This window comes from Notolepis coatsorum (assembly GCF_963971535.1).
Source record: "Notolepis coatsorum genome assembly, chromosome: 16".
NCBI lineage: Eukaryota > Metazoa > Chordata > Actinopteri > Aulopiformes > Paralepididae > Notolepis > Notolepis coatsorum.
Window position 1 is genome coordinate 88,402,448 of NC_140180.1, and position 24,827 is coordinate 88,427,274.

General features: G+C 42.6%; 1 protein-coding gene across 1 annotated transcript in view; it reads right to left on the bottom strand.

Annotated features, from left to right (window-relative positions):
- The window catches only part of pcgf3 (polycomb group ring finger 3), a 111,317-nt gene that overhangs the window by 31,837 nt on the left and 54,653 nt on the right, over window positions 1-24,827 (bottom strand). Inside the window, exon 2 of the mRNA XM_084332118.1 lies at window positions 667-833. Within this exon, the coding sequence (XP_084188244.1) occupies window positions 667-681 (15 nt within the window). The 5' untranslated portion in view covers window positions 682-833. The remainder of the gene's footprint in view (window positions 1-666; window positions 834-24,827) is intronic.

Here is a 24,827-nt window from a genome sequence, read left to right on the forward strand (position 1 = left end):
ACCATGTGTTGGTTGAGGATGGGGTGTCTTACCCCTAATACCCCTGAGTGTCACCATGTGTTGGTTGAGGATGGTGTGTCTTACCCCTAATACCCCTGTCACCATGTGTTGGCTGAGGATGGGGTGTCTTACCCCTAATACCCCTGTCACCATGTGTTGGCTGAGGATGGGGTGTCTTACCCCTAATACCCCTGTCACCATGTGTTGGCTGAGGATGGGGTGTCTTACCCCTAATACCCCTGTCACCATGTGTTGGCTGAGGATGGGGTGTCATACCCAGGGTTCCCACAGACATTGCTAAATGAAATTCAAGGACTTTCAAGTACTTTTCTAAGCACTATTTTTCATTTTAAAAGAGCATTTTAAAGGATACAATTCACTTTTAAATGCTGTTTTTTATAGGGGGGAAACAGATCCAATATTTATGGCTTAAAACCAATTTCCGACAATTAGTTACACTTTAAATTAAAAAAAATTCTTGATTCAGAAACATTTAATCATGGATGAACAAAACTTTCAATGCGAATGGTTGATTTGAATTGCAATGACTTTTTAAGCACCTTGTTAAAAAATTGTCTGTTTTCAAGGAATTCCAGGCCTTGACTTATTTTTTATAAAAAAAAAAATTATCAAGCACTTCAAGGACCTTGTGCGAACCCTGCTTACCCCTAGTGCCGCCATGTGTTGGCTGAGGATGGTGTGGCGGCCACTTCACTTCCTGTGGGTGGGCGGCCGGCGGTGCGGCCACTTCACTTCCTGTGGGTGTCAGGGGAGGGGGGGAAGGGGGGGCGCGGCGGCGTTAGCTTCGCATCATGGACGGCCTCTCATGGAGCCTAGCAGAGGAGAGAGGACAAGAAACAACACGGTTAGATAATTGGACCCGACCTGAAGATCGTTCTGAAAAATGGAATTGACATTTTACTCCAATGATCTCAAGAAGACATGTAAGACAGCTCATATACATATGATATCAAGACAGTTCATACTCTCTAACAAAGCTAGAGACCAGGGACTTATAATGATATCAAGACAGTTCATACTCTCTAACAAAGCTAGAGACCAGAGACATATAATGATATCAAGACAGTTCATACTCTCTAACAAAGCTAGAGATCAGAGACTTTAAGACAGTTCATATTCTCTAACAAAGCTAGAGACCAGAGACTTATAATGATATCAAGACAGTTCATACTCTCTAATAAAGCTAGAGAGTCTCGTCGGGGCGCCTGCTAAGCGCGGATAGGATCTAAGTGGGATAGTGTGATCCTTCCACACGCTACGCCCTCTCAGTGAGAATTCGCGCTGCCAGGTGAAAAGAAGCGGTTGATTGGCTGGACGTGTGTCGGAGGAAGCACGTGGTAGCCTCCACTCTCCCAGACCGACTGTGGGGGGTAAGTGCGCAGCGACCAGGAAGGGGATTGGGAATTGGCATAACGACTAACATTGGGATGGGAGAAAATCGGAGGAAAAAGGAGGGGGAAAAAGATCAAAAAAAAAAAAAAAAAAAAAAAAAGCTAGAGTCTCCAGAGACATATAATGGTATCAAGACAGTTCATATTGTCTAGCAAAGTTAGAGACCAGAGACTTATACATTTTTTATTTAGCCTTTATTTAAACGGGTAAGGTCACATTGAGACCGAGGTCTCATTTACAAGTGTGACCTGTTCAGACAGCAGCCCATACGACAGTTACACAACAGTACACTCACCAGTCAACACACAATTAATTACAACAACATAAAGTGCCAAAAAGGGGGCGGAAAAAAAATTCAGCCTTAAAAACAAAAGCAGAGCATAGAAGCTCTCTCCAACACACCCAACATCAATCTAAAGCTCACTAGGGGGACTAAGCTGGCCAGCTTCAGACTCCGCTGTAGCGTGTTCCAGGTGGAGGGGGCAGAGTAGGAGAACGCCTTCTTACCACGCTCAGTACGGACTGAAGGGATGGAATAAGTGATGATATTCTGAATGTACGTAAACTATATCTGGTCAGTTTGCGAAGTAGATAAATAAGTGGGAAGCAGACCTAGGATGGATTTGTAAATGAAAGTATGCCAGTGCAAGGTTCTGCGCATGGAGAGAGATGACCAATTAACTAAGGAATACAGCAAACAGTGATGTGTAAGGGGTTTACAGACAGTAATAAATATCAGCGCAACATGATAAACAGCATCCAGCAGATCAAGACAGTTCATATTCTCTCCCAAAACTATAGACCAGACGCTTATCATACCAGATAGCATATCAGATATTGTAAGAAAGAAAGAAAAGAAAGAAAGAAAGAAAGAAAAGAAAGAAAGAAAGAAAGAAAGAAAGAAAGAAAGAAAGAAAGAAAGAAAGAAAGAAAGAAAGAAAGAAAGAAAGAAAGAAAGAAAGAAAGAAAGAAAGAAAGAAAGAAAGAAAGAAAGAAAGAAGATAGAGAGTAGACCGTGAGAGAAACTAATAATCTAAGTATCTAACGCTTCATGCAAATCAAAGACAACATATGGCTAACTGCTGCTGGAAACCACGTCTTGGGTTGGGTCATAGGCTAGTCGTCCTCTGCAGAAGACCCAGGTTTTATCCCTCAAATAAAATGGTAAATGGCTGCATTTATATAGCAGCTTTTATCCAAAGCGCTTTACAATTTCTTCCTCACACTTTACCCATTCACTCACACATTCACACACCGATGGCAGAGGCAACCATGCAAGGTGCCAACCTGCTCATCGGGAGCAATTAAGGGTTAAGTAAGTGTCTTGCTCAAGGACATTTCGACACGCTGCCCGGGAGGAGGGGGAATCGAACTGGGAACCTCAGGATTACCAGACGAGTGCTCTACCTCCTGCTCCACTGTCGCCCCCAAAAGTCAAGTCAAGTCAAGTGTTAAGCAACTTGTAAAATCACAACAAGACATGTCCCCACCAGCCCACAGCAAAGAGACACCCTCAATGAAGAAGAGGAAAGCTTTAAGATTAGATTAACAAGGAAGAAGAAAGCGCTTTGAGATGCCTAATGTAAGGCGCTATATAAAATAAATTTATTATTATTATTAAAGAACGAAGCCTCAGAAGGACAAATCGATGACACAGGTGTAGGGTTGGGTACCTTTCCCATTTGAATCGATACCGGTACGGTACCCAACTGTACCTTTTTTCGATACTTTAATCTCAAAAAAATGTATCGACCTACCTCAGTTGTAAAAAAAATATATATATATTCCAAACTTCAGATAATTTAGTGTCATTATTATTTATTTAAAACAATGTTAATATATACTGTATATAATATATAATATTGCAGCTAGAGTTGTCTGCATCTAGCTTTGTAACGTGTAACACCGTGTTCGGCTTGCCATTGCCCCGACTGCTTTGTTGTTGAATCAAGTCAAATCCTAGGTAAGGCCTAACAAAAATAATGGTTGGTTTCAGGTTGCCGACCGACCCTGCCGATTTAGGTGCGACCCAATATATTTTATGAGTTTTAAAAAAAAATTATATATTAAAAAAAAAAAAATCCGTTTTTTTTTTTTTTTTTTTTGAATAAAGTTTCATAGAAATCTTAGTCAAACATTTAGTATTATGGATATTAAACATGCTGGCAGAGTACATGCATCCATGTTGTTGTGAACATTTTAACCCTTTCACTGCCACACGACAGCCGGTTAACCCTTTCACTGTGACAATACAGAAGGTTAGCCCTTTACTATCACACAACCGACGGCGATGCTCCATCATTAGCATCATTAGCTCCGCATCCGCGGAGCTAATGATGCTAATGATGGAGCATCGCCGTCGGTTGTGTGATAGTAAAGGGCTAACCTTCTGTCGTGTGGCAGTGAAAGGGTTAATTAAATAAAGAAATTCCCTATCCATAGTCGCCGTGGGAAAGAATAAAAAAAAAAAAAAAAAAAAAAAAATTCCCTACCTACCCATGGCCAAACTGACAACCAACCTGAAACCAACTATTATTTTTGTTAGGCCTAAGCGTGTATTGTGCGTGTGAACGTGCGGCACACTTCATAGGTTTCGTTTCGCGGTAAACCAAACGTTGACATCATCGGACTAAAGAAATTATTATTATTTTTCTTTTTAACGTGAATCGGTACTCGGTAGTACCGACGACGTGATTCGGTCGGTCCCCTTAATTCGGTTCGGTACCACAACACACAACACACAGGACTGACTCACGGACCTCCTCACAGCAGGCTGACCAGTCACCATGTTCTCCCACCACCTCCTCCTCCTCCTCCTCCTCCTCCTCCTCCTCCTCCTCCTCCTCCTCCTCCATAACAGCAAAAAGAAGAAAAACTATCATCCCTTAAACTGTCCGCCGACAATACGGGGTCCGCCAGCGTGCTTCCGTCTGCCCGTCAGACCGTGAGATTAGCCCAGTTATTCCTGGGAGATGAATGGTGAGGGAGAGGGCTGCTGAGGACACAGGCTGGCTGGAGCCTATTAAGAGCCTGGCAGACGCAGATCTGGTTTCCCCCCCCCACAGATGTTACCGCTAAGCTGCCCCTGCATCCACTCAGCTGTGTGTGTGTGGAGAGAGCCGGCCCCCAAACCGTACAAACAAAAAACAATTATCGGGTCTTATTGTTTATCCCAAAACATCGTGGTACAATTAGTCCCCGACATGACGGACGGTGCTTTCCGCAGGTTCTGGGGGTTATGGGCCGGAGCGGACTGGAGGAGAGGATGCTGCGCTTGTGTGTGTGTGTCTAGTGGAACACTGGTAATATGATGAGTCCGTTTGGGAAATCTATTTGTGGTGCGCCTGCCTCTTGATTTCGGTGGACCGCCACAAATAACATCTATATACGGGAAACAATGTCTGATGTTCCAACATTTAATATTCAAAACACACACACACAGATCTTCCAGAGAAAGTTGAATCTCCTTTTCGCCAATTCATTTGGAAAATGAAGAAAAGTGACTTTTGGGATAAAATGTAACAAATAACAATTGTCTTATGTTCCATAGTTTAATATTCAAAACACACACAGTCACACGCACAGATCTTCCAGAGAAAGTTGAATCTCCTTTACGCCAATTCATTTTGTAAATAAAGAAAAGTGTCTTTTGGGATAAAAACGTTTTATTTTATTGTATCACAAAGGACATTCTTTTTACTTTGTTTCTCCCGTGTTCACCAGAGCCTCCTCCTCCTCCTCCTCCTCCTCCTCCTCCTTCTGCCCGCTTCCTTGCGTCACACACCGATGTCCTTCGTCTACGTCACAAGAAACGCTCAGGTTTTCAGCCCCTCGTGTTCTTCGTCAAAGCTGTAGTATGACGCCGGTGTCTAATTAAGAACTGTTTATTCTCACACTCTTAAGAGCGGTGATACACTAGGCAATTTGTAGGGCAACGTAGCTACCCCCCCCCCCCCCCCCCCCCCCCCTGTTACGAGCAACAAAGGGTTTAAAACTATTTAAATATTCCCTGAGGGCCAAACAAATTCATAAAATATAACCCTTTGTCGTGTGGCAGTGAAAGGGTTAACCTTCAGTATTGTCGCAGTGTCGCGGGTTAACCCTTTGGTAGTGTGGTACTGTGGTAGTGAAAGGGTTAAAGCCACATATCTGAGGCCACTCCTTGTGTGACATGTTGCCCCGTCAGCTGTTGGGACTAATTAGTATCAATAAGAAAGAGGTTGAACCCAAGTAGCCCAAATGACACACGCCCACTCCTTCTGTTCCACGGCGATGCTGTATTGACACGGGACTCGAGGGAGGATGGGGGCAGGGATGCCATTCAAGAAGGACCTATAGCCTGGAGGGCTGTTGTATTCATGATCAGACTGCTGGTCATGTGAGGGCTGTTAAAAGTGTGGTGGAGGTTACGCAATATACTATAAGGATATAGAGGGATACAGTGTAGCCTTGGCCCCTTGTATTTCTAACAACTGGCCTTATCTTGTCTTTTTATACAGTCCACTATTAGGGAGGTGTAGTGGTTATGTCATTGGTGTTTCCCGCACGGTCCACCCTCCTTGAAATGTCAATGTATTTCCAATGGAGCCATTTCTAAATCGTCTCGTTTAAAACAAACAAAGCATGAACATTGGCATGGTGTACCTTTCCGTGTGTATTCATCCACAATCTATAGCTCAACAGGAAGAAAATGTGCAATTAATCGTAAAGGTAGCTAAATAACAACGTTTATGTTTTCGTTCACTGAGGAACTACACTTCCCTTTGGCGCTGCTGACTGACGTCACCACAGCGTAGACTCCTGGCTGTATTAGGCGACGGCACTGAACGACAGGCGTTCTACTGGTAAGTGTAGTTCTTTTTTAACAACAAATTAAACAACCTTATAGTTATAACTAACTTTATTTTAACCAACATTTTTTTTTTTTTATCTACTTTTTCTCCCATTTTCTATAATTCTCCCATCCCAATTTCGTATCGTCCAATTATACCCTCCCCTGTCTCGAACACTGTTTGGCCATGCCTCCCACAAGCCGGCTGTAATGTGGACGAAGCCATACATTACACGAGTCCCCTCCGGTACTCAAGGTAGCAGCTGTCGCATCTTTTCACCTGCACAGCGCGATCTTTCAGCGTCGGGGGTCTGCGCTTTGGAGGGACGCCGCCCCCGTCGCTTCCTGATTCTACTGCGCAGGCGCACCAACCGACCTGTAGGAGTCGCTGTCCACAACGTCCGATCCCCACCCATCAGCTTCCCACCCCCTAATACTGCCAAATGTATTAGTATGAACGACCAGCAAAGCTGAATGCAATGCGGAGAGCTGGGCTCGAACCCAGCGTCTCCTGCATTGGTGGTGAGCGCCTTGCCCACTGCACCACCTAGCCGCCCCCAAAAATGCTTTTGTTAGTGATAGAAGGGAACTCCAATGGTCATGAGGCAGAATTATTACAATAGCCGATAAATCCCTATACGGGTGGACCGCGTGGGAAACTAAAGTGACGTCAGACTACACCTCCCTATATAGACCTGTTCGCTGTATACGTCAGACTCAGTGTGCGCACGCATCAGTGGAGCAGAAAGGAACGTAATCCTGGTCAGAACAACTGGGCAGACTACAATATATTTGCATTTGTTAGCCATGCTAGCGATCTCAACAATGAATCCATGTCAAAGCTAGATGTAAAAGGTGAAAGACTCACACTCACAGCCACGCTGATTTGCCTAAATGACATCCGGCCATTTTCGTTTGAAACTACTTTTAGTCAGGGGAGTGTCATGGTTTCTCCATAGAGCCCCGTTGTACTTCTTTTGGCGCAGAAGCTAGCGCAGGTCCAAGGCGACTTAGTCACGTGACTCAGTTGGTATTGCTGATTGGCTCGACCACGGTATGTTTATAAACAAGAAACTAGGGATGGGTACCGAATTCGGTACTTTTGAGGTACCGAACCGATACACGTCGGTACTACCGAGTATCGAATCAAGTGAGAAACCAAAAAAAAAAAAATAAATAAATAAAAATTATTATTTTATTTTTTTTTATTATTACTTTTTTCTTTTCATGTCAACGTTCACACGCACAATATATGCTTACCTAGGATTTGACTTGATTCAACAACAAAGCAGTCGGAGCAATGACAAGCCGAAAACTGTCGAAATTGTAGTTATTTGAAGTTTGGATCCTTTTTTTTTTACGACTGAGGTAGGTAAATTACATTTCTTGAGACTAAAGTACAGAAAAAAGGTACCGTTGGGTACCGGTATCGATTCACAGGTACCGGTACCGGTACCGGTTCAAATGTGAAAGGTACCCATCCCTACAAGAAACAGGTCTATACAAACATACCGTGTTGGAGCCAATCAGCAACACTGACTGAGTCACGTCACGTGACTAAGTTGCCCCGGACCTGCGCGAGCTGTTGTTCTAAAAAAAAATATGACACGGCTCTATGGAGAAACCACGACACTCTCCTGACTAAAGGTTGTTTCAAACGAAAACGGCTGGATGTCATTTTGCCAAATCAGCACGGCTGTGAGTGTGAGTCTTTCACCTTTTACATTATCTAGCTTTGGCATGGATTGATTGTTTAGATCGCTAGCATGGCTAACCAATGCAAATATTGTAGTCTGCCGCGAAGGATTACGTTCCTTTTGCCCCCATGATGCGTGCGTACACAGAGTCTGACGTGGACAGCGAACAGGTCTATACGCTGTTCAGTCTTAGTTTATCCTCATAATGTCAATTAAGCTGAAATGTGTTCATCCAACGGGAGGCTGTGTCTTCTCTTCAGGTGTCATGTGTCTTTCAATATACCGTTTTACCCAAGCTACTGATATGGTAAATGGACTGCATTTATATAGCGTTTTATCCAAAGCGCTTTACAATTTACAACTCAAGGACACTTCGACATGCTGCTGGGAGGAGCTGTAATAGAACCAGGAACCTTCTGATTACCAGACGACCGCTCTACCTCCTGGGTAGAGCCATATGAAAGCCACGTTCACGGAATCACGGACGGAATCGCGGAATTGAGCGATAAAAATGGAATCAACTGTAAAAAAACGTTTTTTTTTATTTTATTTTATTTTTTTCTGTTCTGTGGGACTTGTACAGCACTTTGTTCAACTTAGTCAGTGCTGTAAAGTTTAAACCTTTTTAAATCTTAGACAAACAAAACACTTTGCTTTCATGAAATATTGTAAGTCGTCATTTGAGGCTTTATAAAAGCAGCACAATGAACACAAATCTGTCAGTGCCGAGTCCGAGCTCATCTTAAATAACAAACAGCATTGCTTGTTGTAGTTAACACTTTCACTGCCACTCACGAGATATCTCGGGTTTCCGATAGTTATGTTGAAAGCCACTCACGAGATTTCTCGGATTTTTTTCTTTTTTAGCAATCTGAAATCATATTGCATCACGTGAGCCTACCCTAGTATACCCGAGCGCCGCCGGCGATCAGATGTAGAAAAAAGCGCCGCCTATCGTCTCCCAGATGACATAAGGGATTTTGGAATGGACTCAATGAAAATGGATGGGGGAAAAAATCCTGTACTCCAAATTTTCCAGTCCACTGATCCAGCCGGGGTTATCACAGTTCATTCTGGAGCCTCTGAGACCCGCGGAATCATGTACTGCACTGTACACACGTTGGATCCATACACTTATCGATTTTTTCGAATGGTGATCAGGAATTGAAATATACCAGTTGGATACCATCTGATGTCAGGTAAGGAATCTATGTTATCAGTGTTAGGATAATCAGACTAATTTTGATGAAGATATAGGCTGTTTTGTGAAATGGGCTCTTTCGGTTTCACTGTAAAAGTCCAAGAGGAAATGAACACGGCGATTATCCGTGCGCGGCTCGAATGTGCTTGCGTGCACGTATAATATTGATCATCTAGCGTTTATTTGAAAACGATTCATAAATAGGCCGACAAATATCAACGTTCTGGAATATTCCAGTAAAAGACGATTATTCATAGAATGGTCTAGAATGAACTGTTTTTTTTACCTCAAAATGGGTGCTTTTCAAAATGCTCTCAAACGTAAATGAAGCGATAAAAAAACAATCTGCCTTGACAGCACTGACTGGAAAAGGATTCTTTGATAAGCAACAGGCAGATTAGACACATAGCCATAATTTAAAACCTAGATTAGGCGATATTAAGCGTAACATTGGCGCCGATGGTGGCATTGAAGCGCTACCTCTGGCGCCACCTCGTGGCACTCAAAGTGTTAAAGAGAGGCAGAGTTGATTTTGCAACAATATATATATATATAATTTATTTTTTTATTTTTTTTAATAATCAAATTTTATTTTCATATTCGAATCCCATGCCCATCGAACAAAGCTTCGAAGTATTTACGACAGCCCTATTAAATGGACTGTTATATCTTATTAAATTGTGGACATTTATTAATTCCCACTTATTAGACACTATTTCTGATGGTAAAATGAGCGTACAAAGCAAAATACAGAATTCTGAAATATTAAAACGAAAAAAACTGAATTTGAAAAAGAATATAATGGAAGTTGGAAAAAAATAAAACGGATTTCATATGGCTCTACTCCTGGGCCACTGTCTAACCCTAACCTTCAGATTACCAGACGACCGCGCTACATCCTGAGCCATGGTCTAACCCTAACCTTCAGATTACCAGACGACCACTCTACCTCATGAGCCACGGTCAGGGTATTCATTGATAATCTACATTACATCTCGAGTACTGTCCGGTCATATGGTCATCAGCAGCAAAAACACAAATTACAAATAGCTCAAAACAAGGCTTCCAGACTAGCTATCCACTCTTCAAAGCGCACTGATATTGGAGTTATGCACAGAAATGTATCATGGCTTCCGGTTGAGAAACATTTTATTACTTTTCTCCAAAATGTTCAAGTTGTCAAAAAACCACAGTATTTTTATGATCAAATAGTTTACAGAGAGAAGAGAAGAACATGACCATATGACCAGACAAGCTACGTCAGGCCATCTACTGGCACCTAAGCCCAGGACAAATCTACTCAAATCTGCTGTGATTTACAGAGCTATCATGGAATGGAACTCATTGCCAAGCTACTTTGCTGAAATATAATCCAAAACTACTTTCAAGATTTTTTTTTAAATACCATCTACTAACAAGCATGCACTGAACCCTTATGGCATAGCGGTGAAAACCAATTGACTGTTAATTGTATAATTTATGTTGATGGCACTGAGTGCTGCTCAGGAAGCACTATTTATTTTATTTTTATACTTTATACTGATAAGTATCTTGTACACTCCTTAACTGAGGATGATATTGTTAACACTTTAAGTGCCGGGACCCGTCTTTAGACGTCTTTGCTGGCCATGCTAAAGTTGCCGGAGGACGCGTTACGTCGTCCTTATATCAATATTTCAAAAATCTGCGATCGGATTCATATGTCCCCTCCGCTGGCCTGAGATCCACCAGCAGGACCCACTGAGCTCTCTGGCGGTTCAGGAGCGCCATCTGGTGGCCGATGGGCGCAATCACCAAACAGGATGTTGAATAGAGGTTGTCATGACGACCGTAGTACTTCCGGGCGCTCGCTATAGTTCATGGGACTCTGGCTCGTCACGCTACACGGTGATCGATTGGCAATAACTCGATAAACAACATGATTTGGACGTATATACCATTATACAAGCTGGAGATGGACCGGGTAAAAATATATCCCATAATGATAAGATTTCTACTCGACGATGATCGCCCAACGGCGCGCGGAGACTGGGGTGAGTTTCAGCGTGTAACGTTACCGTCTTCGATACTAACTGCTATTATCAACATTTGACCCACATTAGATGATTGGTATAACGCTGCCCACGGAATTATAAACGCCCCCTCGCCCATCCGGTCAACATCAGATGACGTGTAGTAACTTCTAGAAGTACGTCTAGTTGGAATTTTTTATATCGCGCTGATTGCCATCAAACTGTATTTCATCATCAATATAATGCATTTGGGGCTATATATCACGTTCTGGAGAAAGCTGCAGAAAGAGATGAAAACATACTTATACATTAGACCATACTTTACTATGAATATGTGAATGAAAAAGTTTAACGTTGCTACACAATGAACAATACATATAGGACTTTGAATGGGCCCTAATAATGGCAATGTAGCAATAGAATTTAAAAAGTTATAGCCCTGCAAAGAAGGGGACTTTCTCCATAGACAAATAGCGCTGGCAATCTATGGTATATCATGAATTTAACCTTAGGCAGCCAAAGTGTTAATGATGTTGATAATGATGTAATGACCTGAATATTGTTTTAAGTGTCGGACCCCAAGTACAAAAGTTAATGGGGATCCTAAATAAACATAAACTCTAAAACAGGGCAGCCTGGAAGCTCAACCGTCTAAGGTGCATAACATGAACTACTCATGATGTAGTGTTCAAATTCAGATCATGAACTTTGTCAGACACAAAGCGACACTGATTCAATTCCAGTTATTTAGGGCAATAATTAACTGCAGCCTAAGATCTCTACATTTTCACCAGTTTGATTTAATTTGTTTTGATTAATTACCATACTCTCTGGAAGTGTGATAAAACGTGACAGATTCACTCAGCAATAACGGCAATATCTGCTATTCAAATCTCACACCAAGTTATCAGTTCACACAGCATTACAAACATCCATTTTGATTATCAATTTTAGAGATCCAGGCAGCCGGATTCCAACGTTGATTATTTTCACACACCCCTATAGACCTGTTCGCTGTCCACGTCAGACTCAGTGTATGCACGCATCAAGGGGGCAAAAGGAACATAATCCTGGTCAGAACAGAACAACGAGGCAGACCACAATATATTTGCATTCGTTAGTAGGGATGGGAATCGGTTCCTAATTGGCCGATGCCTGGAACCGTGTGGCTCCTGTGACTTTCGATTCCCTTAACGCTGCCAGGTTTTTCCTACAGTTGCGCGCGTTAGCATGTAGCCATGGCAGACTCTATTTGATTCCTTAAGGGCTCGAAATTGCCTGGCTTTTGGTCATATGCTCCCGAAATGCTCCCGCTGTTTGGCTACTTCTATGTGCAGTGAAAACTACTTGAATGCTTTCATTGATTTAGTTTAGGGTGAGCTAAAATTAGCCGCGGAGCTATCGCTAGCTAACGTGAGCTAACGCTATTTAATCAAGCTCACAAAGAGAGATAAACAGCTGACAGCGGATAGTACAGGTACAAATACAATAAAACAGCGGGTGGGGACTGTTCTGTAAACATTGTACTCTTTAGTTCACATATAATAAGAGCCGGATTGTTTATTTACTAAGTCCGTCAGACAGGAAGTACCATGGTGCAACATACAAATGTGTCCGTGTAGCAACACAAGCCAATACCTACAGGACAGGGGCCCGGGGAGGGAGCTCTGTGTGTCTGTGTGTGTGTGTGTGTGTGTGTGTGTGTGTGTGTGTGAGAGACAGAAGTCAGAGGAATAACGACTGTTATTCAATAGATTAAATTAGTTTAAGAATAAAAAAATAAATACATTTTAAGAGAATCTCAAATACATTATTTTATTTAAGTGTAGGCTATAGTTAATGTTTTATTTTTTACAGTTTTTGTATTTTTCTGACATGGTAAATGGCTGCTTTTTTATATAGCGCTTTTATCCAAAGCGCTTTACAATTTGTTCCTTACATTTTACCCAATCACTCACACATTCACACAACGACGGCGCAGGCAACCATGCAAGGTGCCAACCTGCTCATCGGGAGCAGTTAGGGGTTAAGTGTCTTGCTCAAGGACACATCGACACGCTGCCCGGGAGGAGCGGGAATCGAACCGGGAACCTCCGGATTGCCAGACGACTGCTCTACCTCCCGAGCCACTGTCGCCCCTGACATGGGGGCTCAACAATAAATGACAATCAGAAATGTCAAGTTGCATGTTGTTATTCTAACCAGCTTAGTTCTGTTGCATTTCCAATTTATTTATTTAAATTATAAATTGATCAGGTATCGATAAGAGAATCGATAAAGAATCGAATCGATAAGCAGAATCGATAATGGAATCGTATCGATAAAATCCTATCAATTCCCATCCCTATTCGTTAGCCATGATAGCGATCTAAACAATCAATCCGTGCCAAAGCAAGATATGTAAAAGGTGAAAGACTCACTCACAGCCATGCTGATTTGGCAAAATGACATCCAGCCGTTTTCGTTTGAAACTACTTTTAGTCAGCGGAGTGCCATGGTTTCTCCATAGAGCCCTGTCATGCTTTTTTTTAAGCGCAGCAGCTTGCGCAGGTAGGGGGAAACTTAGTCACGTGACTCAGTTGGTATTGCTGATTGCTGTATACAAACACACCGTGTTCGAGCCAAACAGGTCTATATCTCCCATCTTTCCTGCCTCAACATCGTATAATATCTACAGACTGAGACAGATGTCTGCGGCCAAGTGTTGCCGGTATTTTGTAAGCCATGGCTGCAGGGGTGCGAGCATTCATTCATAGCTGCCCGTGTGTAGCCACTCTGGACAGGTGGGAACAGCAGACCGAGTGGCCAGCTCTCGCTATAATGACCTCGTTGTCATCGTCGCAATTGTAACCCATGTCCTGGTGGTTAATATGGGGAGACAGCCAGGAGCGGGAACAATAGAGGGGGTATTTCCCCCCCACTTCTCTTCTCTAGTTTATTTCATTTGAAAGCCTATCCAATTTTGCACGCATTCCCACCCAGGCGTCCAGACCAACGTTCAGGACTATCTCACGATTAATATTAGTGGCATCAGCAATCTCTACAAATACACAAATACGTGGACCTTCTTCTTTGCTAATCTCCCACACGAGAGCGACGCCATCTGCATTCCTCAAAGCAAGCGGGCCGGTCACAGTGCTCACCGGGCCCCAGTTACATGTTTGGAGAGGTGCAGCTCCTCTCGGCTTCTGCAGAGCACAGCCACCTCCAGCAGAGCTCCGGGAGCATGAAGTGATGATGACCGAGTCCGAGGTAGGTTCAACACAGCAGAGAACATAAAGAACCTTAAACCAGAGGTGAAAAGGGTACAGTACAGGCAATAGTCTGCTCAAGTAAAAGTACTGCCCATTACATATTTGATGTACCGTAACAATACTTCAAACGAATATACTTAAGTAAAAGCTCAATTCTGTCTTAAAAAAAATAATCTAATTTGAATAATTCTATATCGATTCATAAAATCCCAGATCGTTCTTAAAACATAAAACAAAATTATATTGTGTTGGTCATGTTAAATACATTTCATTAATAAAAAATACATTAACTGCTTTGTGGTCAGTTCTTAATGTAAACATTAATAATTGTCTTTATGAATAATGCACCAGATTAGAGGGTTCCTTGTACAATTTACAGCATTAGTTATGTGAGAATCTCTTTCATATCTGAGCAAAATTGGTATTGTAACTTAATTATCCCTAACCGAATCGATATTGAATTAAAACGGAATCTTATCATGAAATCAGTGGCGCTATAGATTTAGCAGCAAATTGATCTGAATCTGAGCAAGTAATGAAGTGAAAGAAATACACATCACGCTAATCATATGGATTTCTTTCTATATCGATATAGGCTATATCACAATCTGTTCACGTATGCAAAATCCCTAGAAGAATCACAAGATGGCCTACATAATCTAATTGCAGTTCATTGCATTGAATGTAAACTGTGATATTATCAAGCCAATGTGGTCATTCAACATCCCTCAAAATGCTGACATTTTTGTTAATTGTTGTTATCATTCATTTAGATAACAGAGTTGGGCGCACGCACTGACATAATTGTGTCACCATTTCACAGTGATATGATCCCAATAAATACGATAAAATACTAGAATACATTTTCAACATCACATTTTCCAGTCAGTGCTCCATTCGTAGTTCAGGTGACATCTCAAACTTCTGTAGCCTCAGGAGAGAGGGGAGCATTATCCACAAACATTGACTGAAGTGCCCTGGGGCACAGACATTTTAAGAAAATGAATGACTAAACGTGGTGGCGTTCCCCTTTAACGCTGCCAGCCTGCGAGTGTATGTGAGTCCAGTAAGGCCGGGCAGCTGAGTCTTCGTACGACACAGTGATTCACTCTGAGCTAATGACACACACAACAGGAGCCAGACTACGTCTCACTATCTCAACAGTTGACTAAAGCTGCAAACAGGACGCCACTGGTTAAGAGTTCAACACGTTTTAGATGTGGATATATTAGGTTGTAGCAGGGTTTCCGTTAGAAAAAAATTGTTGCCGGCCTCAGTGTCCGGTAGATTTCAATCTACCGGTCAAATGAGAGAAATTCCGGTCAGAGTTTATTGAGCTTAAAAACAATTGATAGGCAAAAGAATGACAACAAAACAAAAGAATGACATCATCAAGGCATGTAGATTTATAATATTTTTACTTAAAACTAGGCTACTTTTGCGTATAAAGTCATTATATTCCAAATAAAATAAGTCCCGAGACTCTGTGCTGCTGCCGACTTTAAATCAAATAGGTGTCTGTGGGCAGTCGCCCGACATTAATAAACAACAGTCTGTTATAATCACATTTTTATGAGCTAACGAATTCCGTTATATTGGACATTTGTATTAATTATATCAAGCGAAGAAATGAGAAATTTGGCAGAGAGAGACGGCAACATTATCGTGGGTTTGCGTGACGACTCTCTCTCTCTCCACCTCCCAATGACTTATTTGCGAGAGTATGTCGATGCAGAGCAGCAGATTCAGCTGTTATTGGCTCTTCTACATGCCTTGATGATGTCATTCTTTTGTTTTGTTGTCATTCTTTTGCCTATCAATTGTTTTTAAGCTCAATAAACTCTGACCGGAATTTCTTTCTCTCATTTGACAGGTAGATTGAAATCTACCGGACACTGAGGCCGGCAACAATTTTTTCTAACGGAAACCCTGTTGCACACATTCATTTAGTTTGTCAGTGATTGAGAGTAATGTCCCCAATATATATTCAAACTAATTTACTCTCAATAACTGTGAAAAATTTATGTGTGCAAAGCCTGTTCGAGCCCAGCGCTCCACATTTGCTTTCAGTTTAGCTGGTCGTTCATACTAATACACATTGGCCGTATTAGGGGGTGGGAAACTGATGGGTGGGGATCGGGCGTTGTGGACAGCGACTCCTACAGGTCGGTTGGTGCGCCTGCGCAGTAGAATCAGGAAGTGTCGGGGGCAGCGTGAGCCTCCCACGCGTTACTCCTCGCCACTGAGAGATCGAGCTGCGCAGGTGAAAAGATGCGACTGCTGTTACCTCAAGTACCGGAGGGGACTTGTGCCATGTATGACTTAGTCCACATTGCAGCCGGCTTGTGGGAGGCAAGAAACGGCGTTCGTGACAGGGGAGGGTTGAATTGGATGATACGAAATTGGGATGGGAGAAAATATAGAAAATGGGAGAAAAAGTGGATAAAAAAAATTGAATGTGTGCAAAACTGTTCAGCGTTTTTTGTAACGTGTGTGAGATTATGTGCAAAATAAATCAGCAGTGTTTTTGGTGAAGTGCCCCTTTAACTTTCAAATAATAATGTTTGCAAATTTGGTCAAAACGTATCCCGTCGTCCACTCTGACATTACTTAGATTATTACAGATCAGGCTGCATGTTAAATAGCTAAATCTAACGAGAGGTCATGGAGGTCATGGATGGCATGGAGAGGTGACAAGAGGTCATGGAGTTCATGGAGAGGTTAGATGCCGTTTCAGTGTACACTGCACACACAAACCATTTGAAGTTTGCAGACGTTGGCTTCCCTTGCTCTGACAAATAAAGGAAGGAATCTCTTATCCGTCTGCGTGCGGGTCTCGTCTATCTGACTGTCCTTTGCACATCTTGAGAACGATTCATCTGATCGACTTTGTGCTTAGCCGGTCAGACGGTGGCAGTATAGTGCGTGACTGTCCTTCACGTAACTCAATAACCATTCGCCTGGTCAACTTCACACTCGGCAAGGTGTATTGCAGAGGACCCAGGGGAGTGCTGTGTCGCATTTGGTGCCATTTGACCAGATGGTGGCGCTACAATAACAAAATTCACGTTTTGGCACGTGTATTGCTGAGGACCCAAGGGAGTCCAGTGTCGCGTGTGAAGTGGATCGGATGAGCGGTTCTCTAGAACGCTGCAAGCGGCCAACCCACAGTCCTTGAGAAAGCTGAAAGCACCGAAGAACGCTGGAAACAGCACTTCCAAACTGTTCCAAACAGGCACACGTTCCAAACGGGGACTACTGCACTAGTCATTACAATGTAGCACAGTCAGCAACATGGATTTCAGTCCTTTTGTGCTGATAAGAGGCGTTGAAGTCTCTAAAAGCAACACAGCAACTAGGGCTGGGCGATATGGAATAAAATCATATCGCGATAACGATATGATAATTTTATTTTATTTCTCGATATCGATAATTATCGAATTGTTATAAGTATATATAAAAATAAAAATAAAAAAAAAACATTTTTTTTCTTTTTTAAAACAACAGATGTATGTTTATTTTGCAGCAATTCTTTGTCATTGCCGCCATATTTAGTGTTACATCCCCTCACACTCCAGTTCTCAGGCTGCAGCTGGTTTAAAAGCTAAAGTAAACCGGCTTCTCTGCTGGCTGTGGCTCCAGAGGAGTTGAACAGTTCTGGCTCTGCTAGTTTATTTTCGATCTTTTGGCGCTTTTTTGGTGGACAAACCACCGCACATGTGCACTGTGACTCGTGACTGGAGTCTAGTTCTGCTAGCACACATAGCCTACTGTGTACAGACAGTTTCAAAATGTATTTTAAATTAGAAAGCAAACAAAATAAATGGACAAGAGAAAAAGAAATCTGAATTTGGTCAGTATTGTCATTTGGACAAGCAAAGCCATTACTTTAAGTTGCAGGCAAGAAAGACAAGTCTGTCCACTGTCTCTGGTTTTAAAACTGCCCTGTTGCAGGTAAAAAAAGGTAAAAAAAGGTATATAAAAAAAAAAAAAAAAAAAAAAACGATTTTTTTTTTATATTCGATATCGATTATTAAAATATATCGCGATATTTATCGTTATCGTTATATCGCCCAGCCCTAACAGCAACCCTTTAGTAGAAGAACTTATTCACATTTCTTAGGCAAGGGATTGATGCCAATTAGGCTGCATTTGTTTGTACATTTTCCCATTTTCATATAGGCTAGGTTTCAGACCTGAACAATATCCTGTAAACATCGTCATCACAACGGCTGTAAGCACTTGTTAACAGTGACATGGTGGGAAGATAACATGAGGCACGGTCTAAATAGGCCACAGTCACAGCATGCTAAAAGCATTTCACCCAATTATAACCTGAATCCTATCATTCTGTCATAAAAACCTACCAGCATGAGAGCTCGGTTGAATCGACCCCCAACACACACACACCCAGAGGAACTAGGGGTGGGAATCACCAGGTTCATCACGATACGATATCGATTGTTTCAGTCGGTAGGCCTACCCATAAAGGTACAGAGTTCTGTACCAAACCCTACTGGTTACACTTGGCTACTAGGGTTGCCGTGGTTGAACTTGAAAGTGCCTTGTCTGTGAGCCGCCACTAGAGGCACTGTGGCTAAGTGTGAGTGAATTACTGCATGAATGAATGAATGAATGAGTTAGTGACATTGCCATGCATCAGAGAGAGAGAGAGAGAGAGAGAGAGAGAGAGAGAGAGAGAGAGAGAGAGAGAGAGAGAGAGAGAGAGAGAGAATAATCTATGATTAGAGCTCTTTAGTATGAATAGGCTACATTTGAACACGTTTTTACATTTTAAGATACAATAAGGTAATCGTGACCAAAGTTTTCTGTATCATTAAAACCCTAATATTCAATAATTAGGCTAAAGCCTAAACCAGCACTAATACCTAGTTCTACAAATGTCCAAATCCCTGCCATTTTCCAAATTCTGTTCTAAAAACAAATCATCTGACCAACCCAATATTCAGCCAGCCAGCACTGTTATGTCACTTCAGTTTCCACTTTCCACCCATAGAAATCTTGACATTCACACGCTTCAACAGAAGAAGCCAGCAGATAAAACACATTTCAACAGAAGAAGAAGAAGCCAGCAGATAAAACGAATTTTTTTCAACAGAAGAAGCCAGCGGATAAACACACTTCAACAGAAGAAGAAGCCAGCAGATAAACACACTTCAACAGAAGACGCCAGCAGATAAAACAAATTTAAGAAGAAGAAGCCAGTGGATAAACACATTTCAATTCAACAGAAGAAGAAGCGAATGGGCAGCTGGGTGGCGCAGCGGACATTGCGCTCTTCACCAACGCAAGAGACACCGGGTTCAAATCCGGCTGTCTGTGTTGCCTCCGGCTTGGGCTGGCCTTCATACTAACTCAATTGGCAGAGTTAACGGGTGGAAGTTGATGGGTGGTAATCTGGACGTTGTGGACAGCGACTCCTATAGGTCAGTTGGGGGACGCCTGCACAGCAGAGACAGGAAGTAGCGAGGGTAGTGTGAGCCTCCCACACGTTACCTCGCCAATGAGAGTCCGTGCTGGCAGGTGAAAAGATGTGACAGGCTGCCTCCTTGTGTATCGGAGGGGACACGTGATGCAAGGCTTCTATCCTCCCTACAACCGGCCAGTGGGGGGCATATGCGAGCAACGTTCAAGACAGGGGAGAATTGGCACAGCGAAATTGGGATGGGAGAAAAAAATAGAAAAAGGAGAAAAAGTGGATAAAAAAACAGAAGAAGCGAGCAGATAAAACACATTTCAATTCAACAGAAGAAGAAGAAGAAGAAGAAGAAGAAGAAGAAGAAGAAGAAGAAGAAGAAGAAGAAGAAGAAGAAGAAGAAGAAGAAGAAGAAGAAGAAGAAGAAGAAGAAGAAGAAGAAGAAGAAGAAGAAGAAGAAGAAGCCAGCAGATAAACACTTCTTAACAAAAGTGTGCAACATTTTTATCAATAATTAAATATGAACTGATGTGGCAACAAGAGATGATGGGCTTATAACACTTCCATCTGTTACACAGCATCTTTGGGGGTCAAATCAGCCTTCATTTTAACAGCCATGATAGGTACGAGTTACATCATTACTTCCTGTTTACATGACAACAAATACCAGGAAAATACATTATAATACAAGCTTACTGGCAGGGCTACACTGGCTAACATGCTCTGATTTGATCCATCCATCCATCGAAAACCAATATCACTGAAATTCTTTTAGAGAGCGTCGACAGGTCCACTCTGCCCAGCGGAACTCCTCGATTGTAGCGGTCACTTCACTAGTTGAACCTGACTCAAGTCTATATGGCCTGAAGCTTTAACGTGTGAAATAAGTATCGCTGTGGCAGTTGACTGTAGCTTTCATCCACTCAAAAAATCATTTCAGGCTAAGTGGTGCCACTATTCAAGAGCCTTACATAACCGCTGGAAGGCAGAGCAGGGCAGAGCAGAGCAGAGCAGAACAGAGCAGAGCAGAGCAGAACAGAGCAGATCAGATCAGAGCAGAACAGAGCAGATCAGATCAGAACAGAGCAGAGCAGAACAGAGCAGAGCAGAGCAGAACAGAACAGAGCAGAGCAGAGCAGAGCAGAGCAGAGCAGAACAGAGCAGAACCGAACAGAGCAGAGCAGAGCAGAGCAGAACAGAACAGAGCAGAACAGAGCAGAGCAGAACAGAGCAGAACAGAGCAGAACAGAACAGAGCAGAGCAGGGCAGAACAGAGCAGAACAGAGCAGAGCAGAACAGAACAGAGCAGAACAGAGCAGAGCAGAGCAGAACAGAGCAGAGCAGAGCAGAGCAGAACAGAGCAGATCAGATCAGAGCAGAGCAGAACAGAGCAGAGCAGAGCAGAGCAGAGCAGAGCAGAACAGAGCAGGACAGAGCAGAACAGAACAGAACAGAGCAGAACAGAACAGAGCAGGATAGAGCAGAACAGAACAGAGCAGAACAGAGCAGAACAGAGCAGAACAGAGCAGGATAGAGCAGAACAGAGCAGGACAAAGCAGAGCAGAGCAGAGCAGAACAGAGCGTGTCTTGTGTCGACAGGAATAGGAGTGTAGGTGCAGTGAGGGATTCCATTTATGACTGGGGGGGGGGGGGGGGGTCACACCATGTAGGCCCCTGTTTGACCTCGGAGCAGATCATGTGTCATTTTGACATGAATAAGATCCTCGCTACAAGCTGCCAAGTGTGTCACACGTGGGTTTTATGGGCGCCGCGGCCACGCTGACCCGCCAGCCTCCGCTTGTCCACTCAAAACACACACACACACACACGTGCTCACATGCTCATTTACATGCTTGATTTTAAATCCGCCGATTATACAAGAGTGGACTCTGATGATGGTTTACAAACATTTAAAAATCGACAAGAGTGGCTGCCTATTACAGCAGAAACGGAACACAATCTTTACCATTTCTTTTTTTCTATGCCTGTGATTTTCAAAACACACACACACAAATATATATTTAATTTGAAAGGAAACCAAAAAGGTTTGCACATTTTACATACAAGTTACATAAGCTGCCTTCAACCAAACCACATCAAAAGGACATGTAGGCCTGTCTGGTGCTCTCAGAGTAGGGCTTTGTTTAACTCTAATTAAACGCCAAAACGTTAGTTGTGAATTGTGTTTTTGATGAGTTTTTCTTCTGTTTACTTTGATACTGATACCAGTCTAATGTATCACAATTAGGGATGGGTAGAGCTGCCGCGATAACCGCATTACCGCGGTATCGCTGTTGCATCACGCTCACCGCAGAGTTAGGCTGAATACCGCGTCACCGCTGTTTTTTATCATAATAATAAAGTTGGCTTGCGGCTTGCGGCTCTGCAGATATACCCTACTCGGTTCCAAGCGACCCTATTGGGTAGAAGTGGTACCAGAAAAGTCATGTGAAACATTGCAGACCACTGACTGGTCAGAAGAGAGACGCGTCACACTTTGTAGCCTCAGTCTGAACAAAAACAGAACGCCGGCGCCGCCATCTTTACTGCCTCGCTAAGGATGCATTTCGTTCAGGATTTGTTTGCGACAGAACCAAGCAATAAACAAAAAAGAATGGATTCACTGTGTATTCTGCCTTATTTATTGATGAAACAAAACCGACATCAACCCAATTTACCACCGAGCGGAGAGTTTAGTGTCACAACAAGATCGCTGATGTGTTAAGTTTGTTGTTGTTAATACTACCGTCAGCCGATATACACGAGAGGTAACGTTAAACCCGGGTTTGCTTGGTAGAATACACAATGAGAGGTAACGTTAGCTTTGGCAGAATAGACGCAACGAGAGTCTGGTTAATGTTGTTATTGATTGATTGATTGATTGATTGAAACTGTGTTAAACTCTGGCTTGCTGCAAGCCCTCGGACATCTATGCCCACGGAGCTTTCAGTGTACACAAGCGAGCGGCCCCGCCTGCATTCCCACACGGAGACAAACGGAGTAGTACCTGGCTGCAGTGGAAAAGGAACGAAGTACCAGGTGCCTAAAGCGGGTCGAGTCGAGTAGGTACTATGCAGTGGAAAAGCGCCATTAGACTAGAGGCAGGCTATAAGAGTAGACTACTAAAAAAAAAAAAAATGCATTCAAACTTTTTTCTTTTTTGTGCGCACTGTGCGGTAATTACCGCGGCGGTAGGAAATATTTCGCAAATTCGTGCGGTAAGGAAAATATCAATACCGCGGCAGCTCTAGGGATGGGATGGGTACCGAATTCGGTACTTTTGAGGTACCGAACCGAAACACGTTGGTACTACCGAGTATCGATTCAAGTGAGATACCAAAAAAATATATATATATATTTTTTTTTTACCTTTTTTTTCATGTCACCGTTCACACGCACAATATATGCTTACCTAGGAGTTGACTTGATTCAACAACAAAGCAGTCGGAGCAATGGCAAGCCGAAAACTGTCGAAATTGTAGTTATTTGAAGTTTGGATTATTTTTTTCACGACTGAGGTAGGTAAATTAAATTTCTTGAGACTAAGGCTAAGTTTAGACGGAGAGAGTCTGAACAGAAACCGCAAAAGTCGTCTTGCGGTCTCACTTTTAATTTTGCGTTTAGACTAGCGTTTTGGGATGGAATTCTCCGTGCAGACGAGGCTGTAACGACTCGAGACTACTGAGCCCCGCTGTCACACGATTGGCGCATATGTCACATGACGTGCTGTGAAGACCCGCCCTACTCTGCCTCTGATTCGCAGACTGTGGGTGGGGAATGTGATTGGACCAAAGCAGAGTCACTCACAGATAGGGATGGGAATTGATAGGATTTTATCGATACGATTCCATTATCGATTCTGCTTATCGATTCGATTCTTTGTCGATTCCCTTATCGATACCTGATCAATTTATAATTTAAATAAATAAATTGGAAATGCAACAGAACTACATTTAGTCATTTAGCTGACGCTTTTATCCAAAGCGACTTACAAGTTCTGTACGACAAGCCATCAGGAAGGGCACAACTCTATCAGCTGAGCAACAATGTTCATCAAAGTGTTGAGTGCTACAGTGTAGGTTAGTTTATTAGGACAAGTGCATGACAGTACGGTTAGTTAGGGTTAGATATATTTTTTTTATTCAGATAATGGTTGAAGAAGTGCGTCTTTAGTCGACGGCGAAAGATTGGACGTGATTCGGCTGTCCTAACTGGGGTGGGTAGTTCATTCCACCATTGTGGGGCAAGGACTGAGAATAGGCGACTTCTCTTTGATGACCCTCCCGGAGCTCGGATAGGAGTAGGTCTGAGGCGGCCAGAAGATGCAGAGCGTCGGGGTCTAAGCTGGTTAGAATAACAACATGCAACTTGACATTTCTGATTGTCATTTATTGTTGAGCCCCCATGTCAGAAAAATACAAAAACTGTAAAAAATTTAACATTAACTATAGCCTACACTTAAATAAAATAATGTATTTGAGATTCTCTTAAAATGTATTTATTTTTTTATTCTTAAACTAATTTAATCTATTGAATAACAGGTTGTTATTCCTCTGACTTCTGTCTCTCACTCACACTCTCTCTCACACACACACACACACACACACACACACACACACACACACACACACACACACAGAGAGAGAGAGAGAGAGAGAGCTCCCTCCCCGGGCCCCTGTCCTTTATGTATTGGCTTGTGTTGCTACACGGACACATTTGTATGTTGCACCACTGTACTTCCTGGCTTACAGACATGTAAACAAGCACCCACGTCTCTCATTATATGTGAACTAAAGAGTACAAGGTTTACACAACAGCCCCCACCTGCTGTTTTATTGTATTTGTACCTGTACTATCCGCTGTCAGCTGTTTATCTCTCTTTGTGAGCTTGATTAAATAGCGTTAGCTCACGTTAGCTCTGCGGCTAATTTTAGCTCACCCTGATCTAAATCAATGGCTGGGTTCTAAAGCATTCAAGTAGT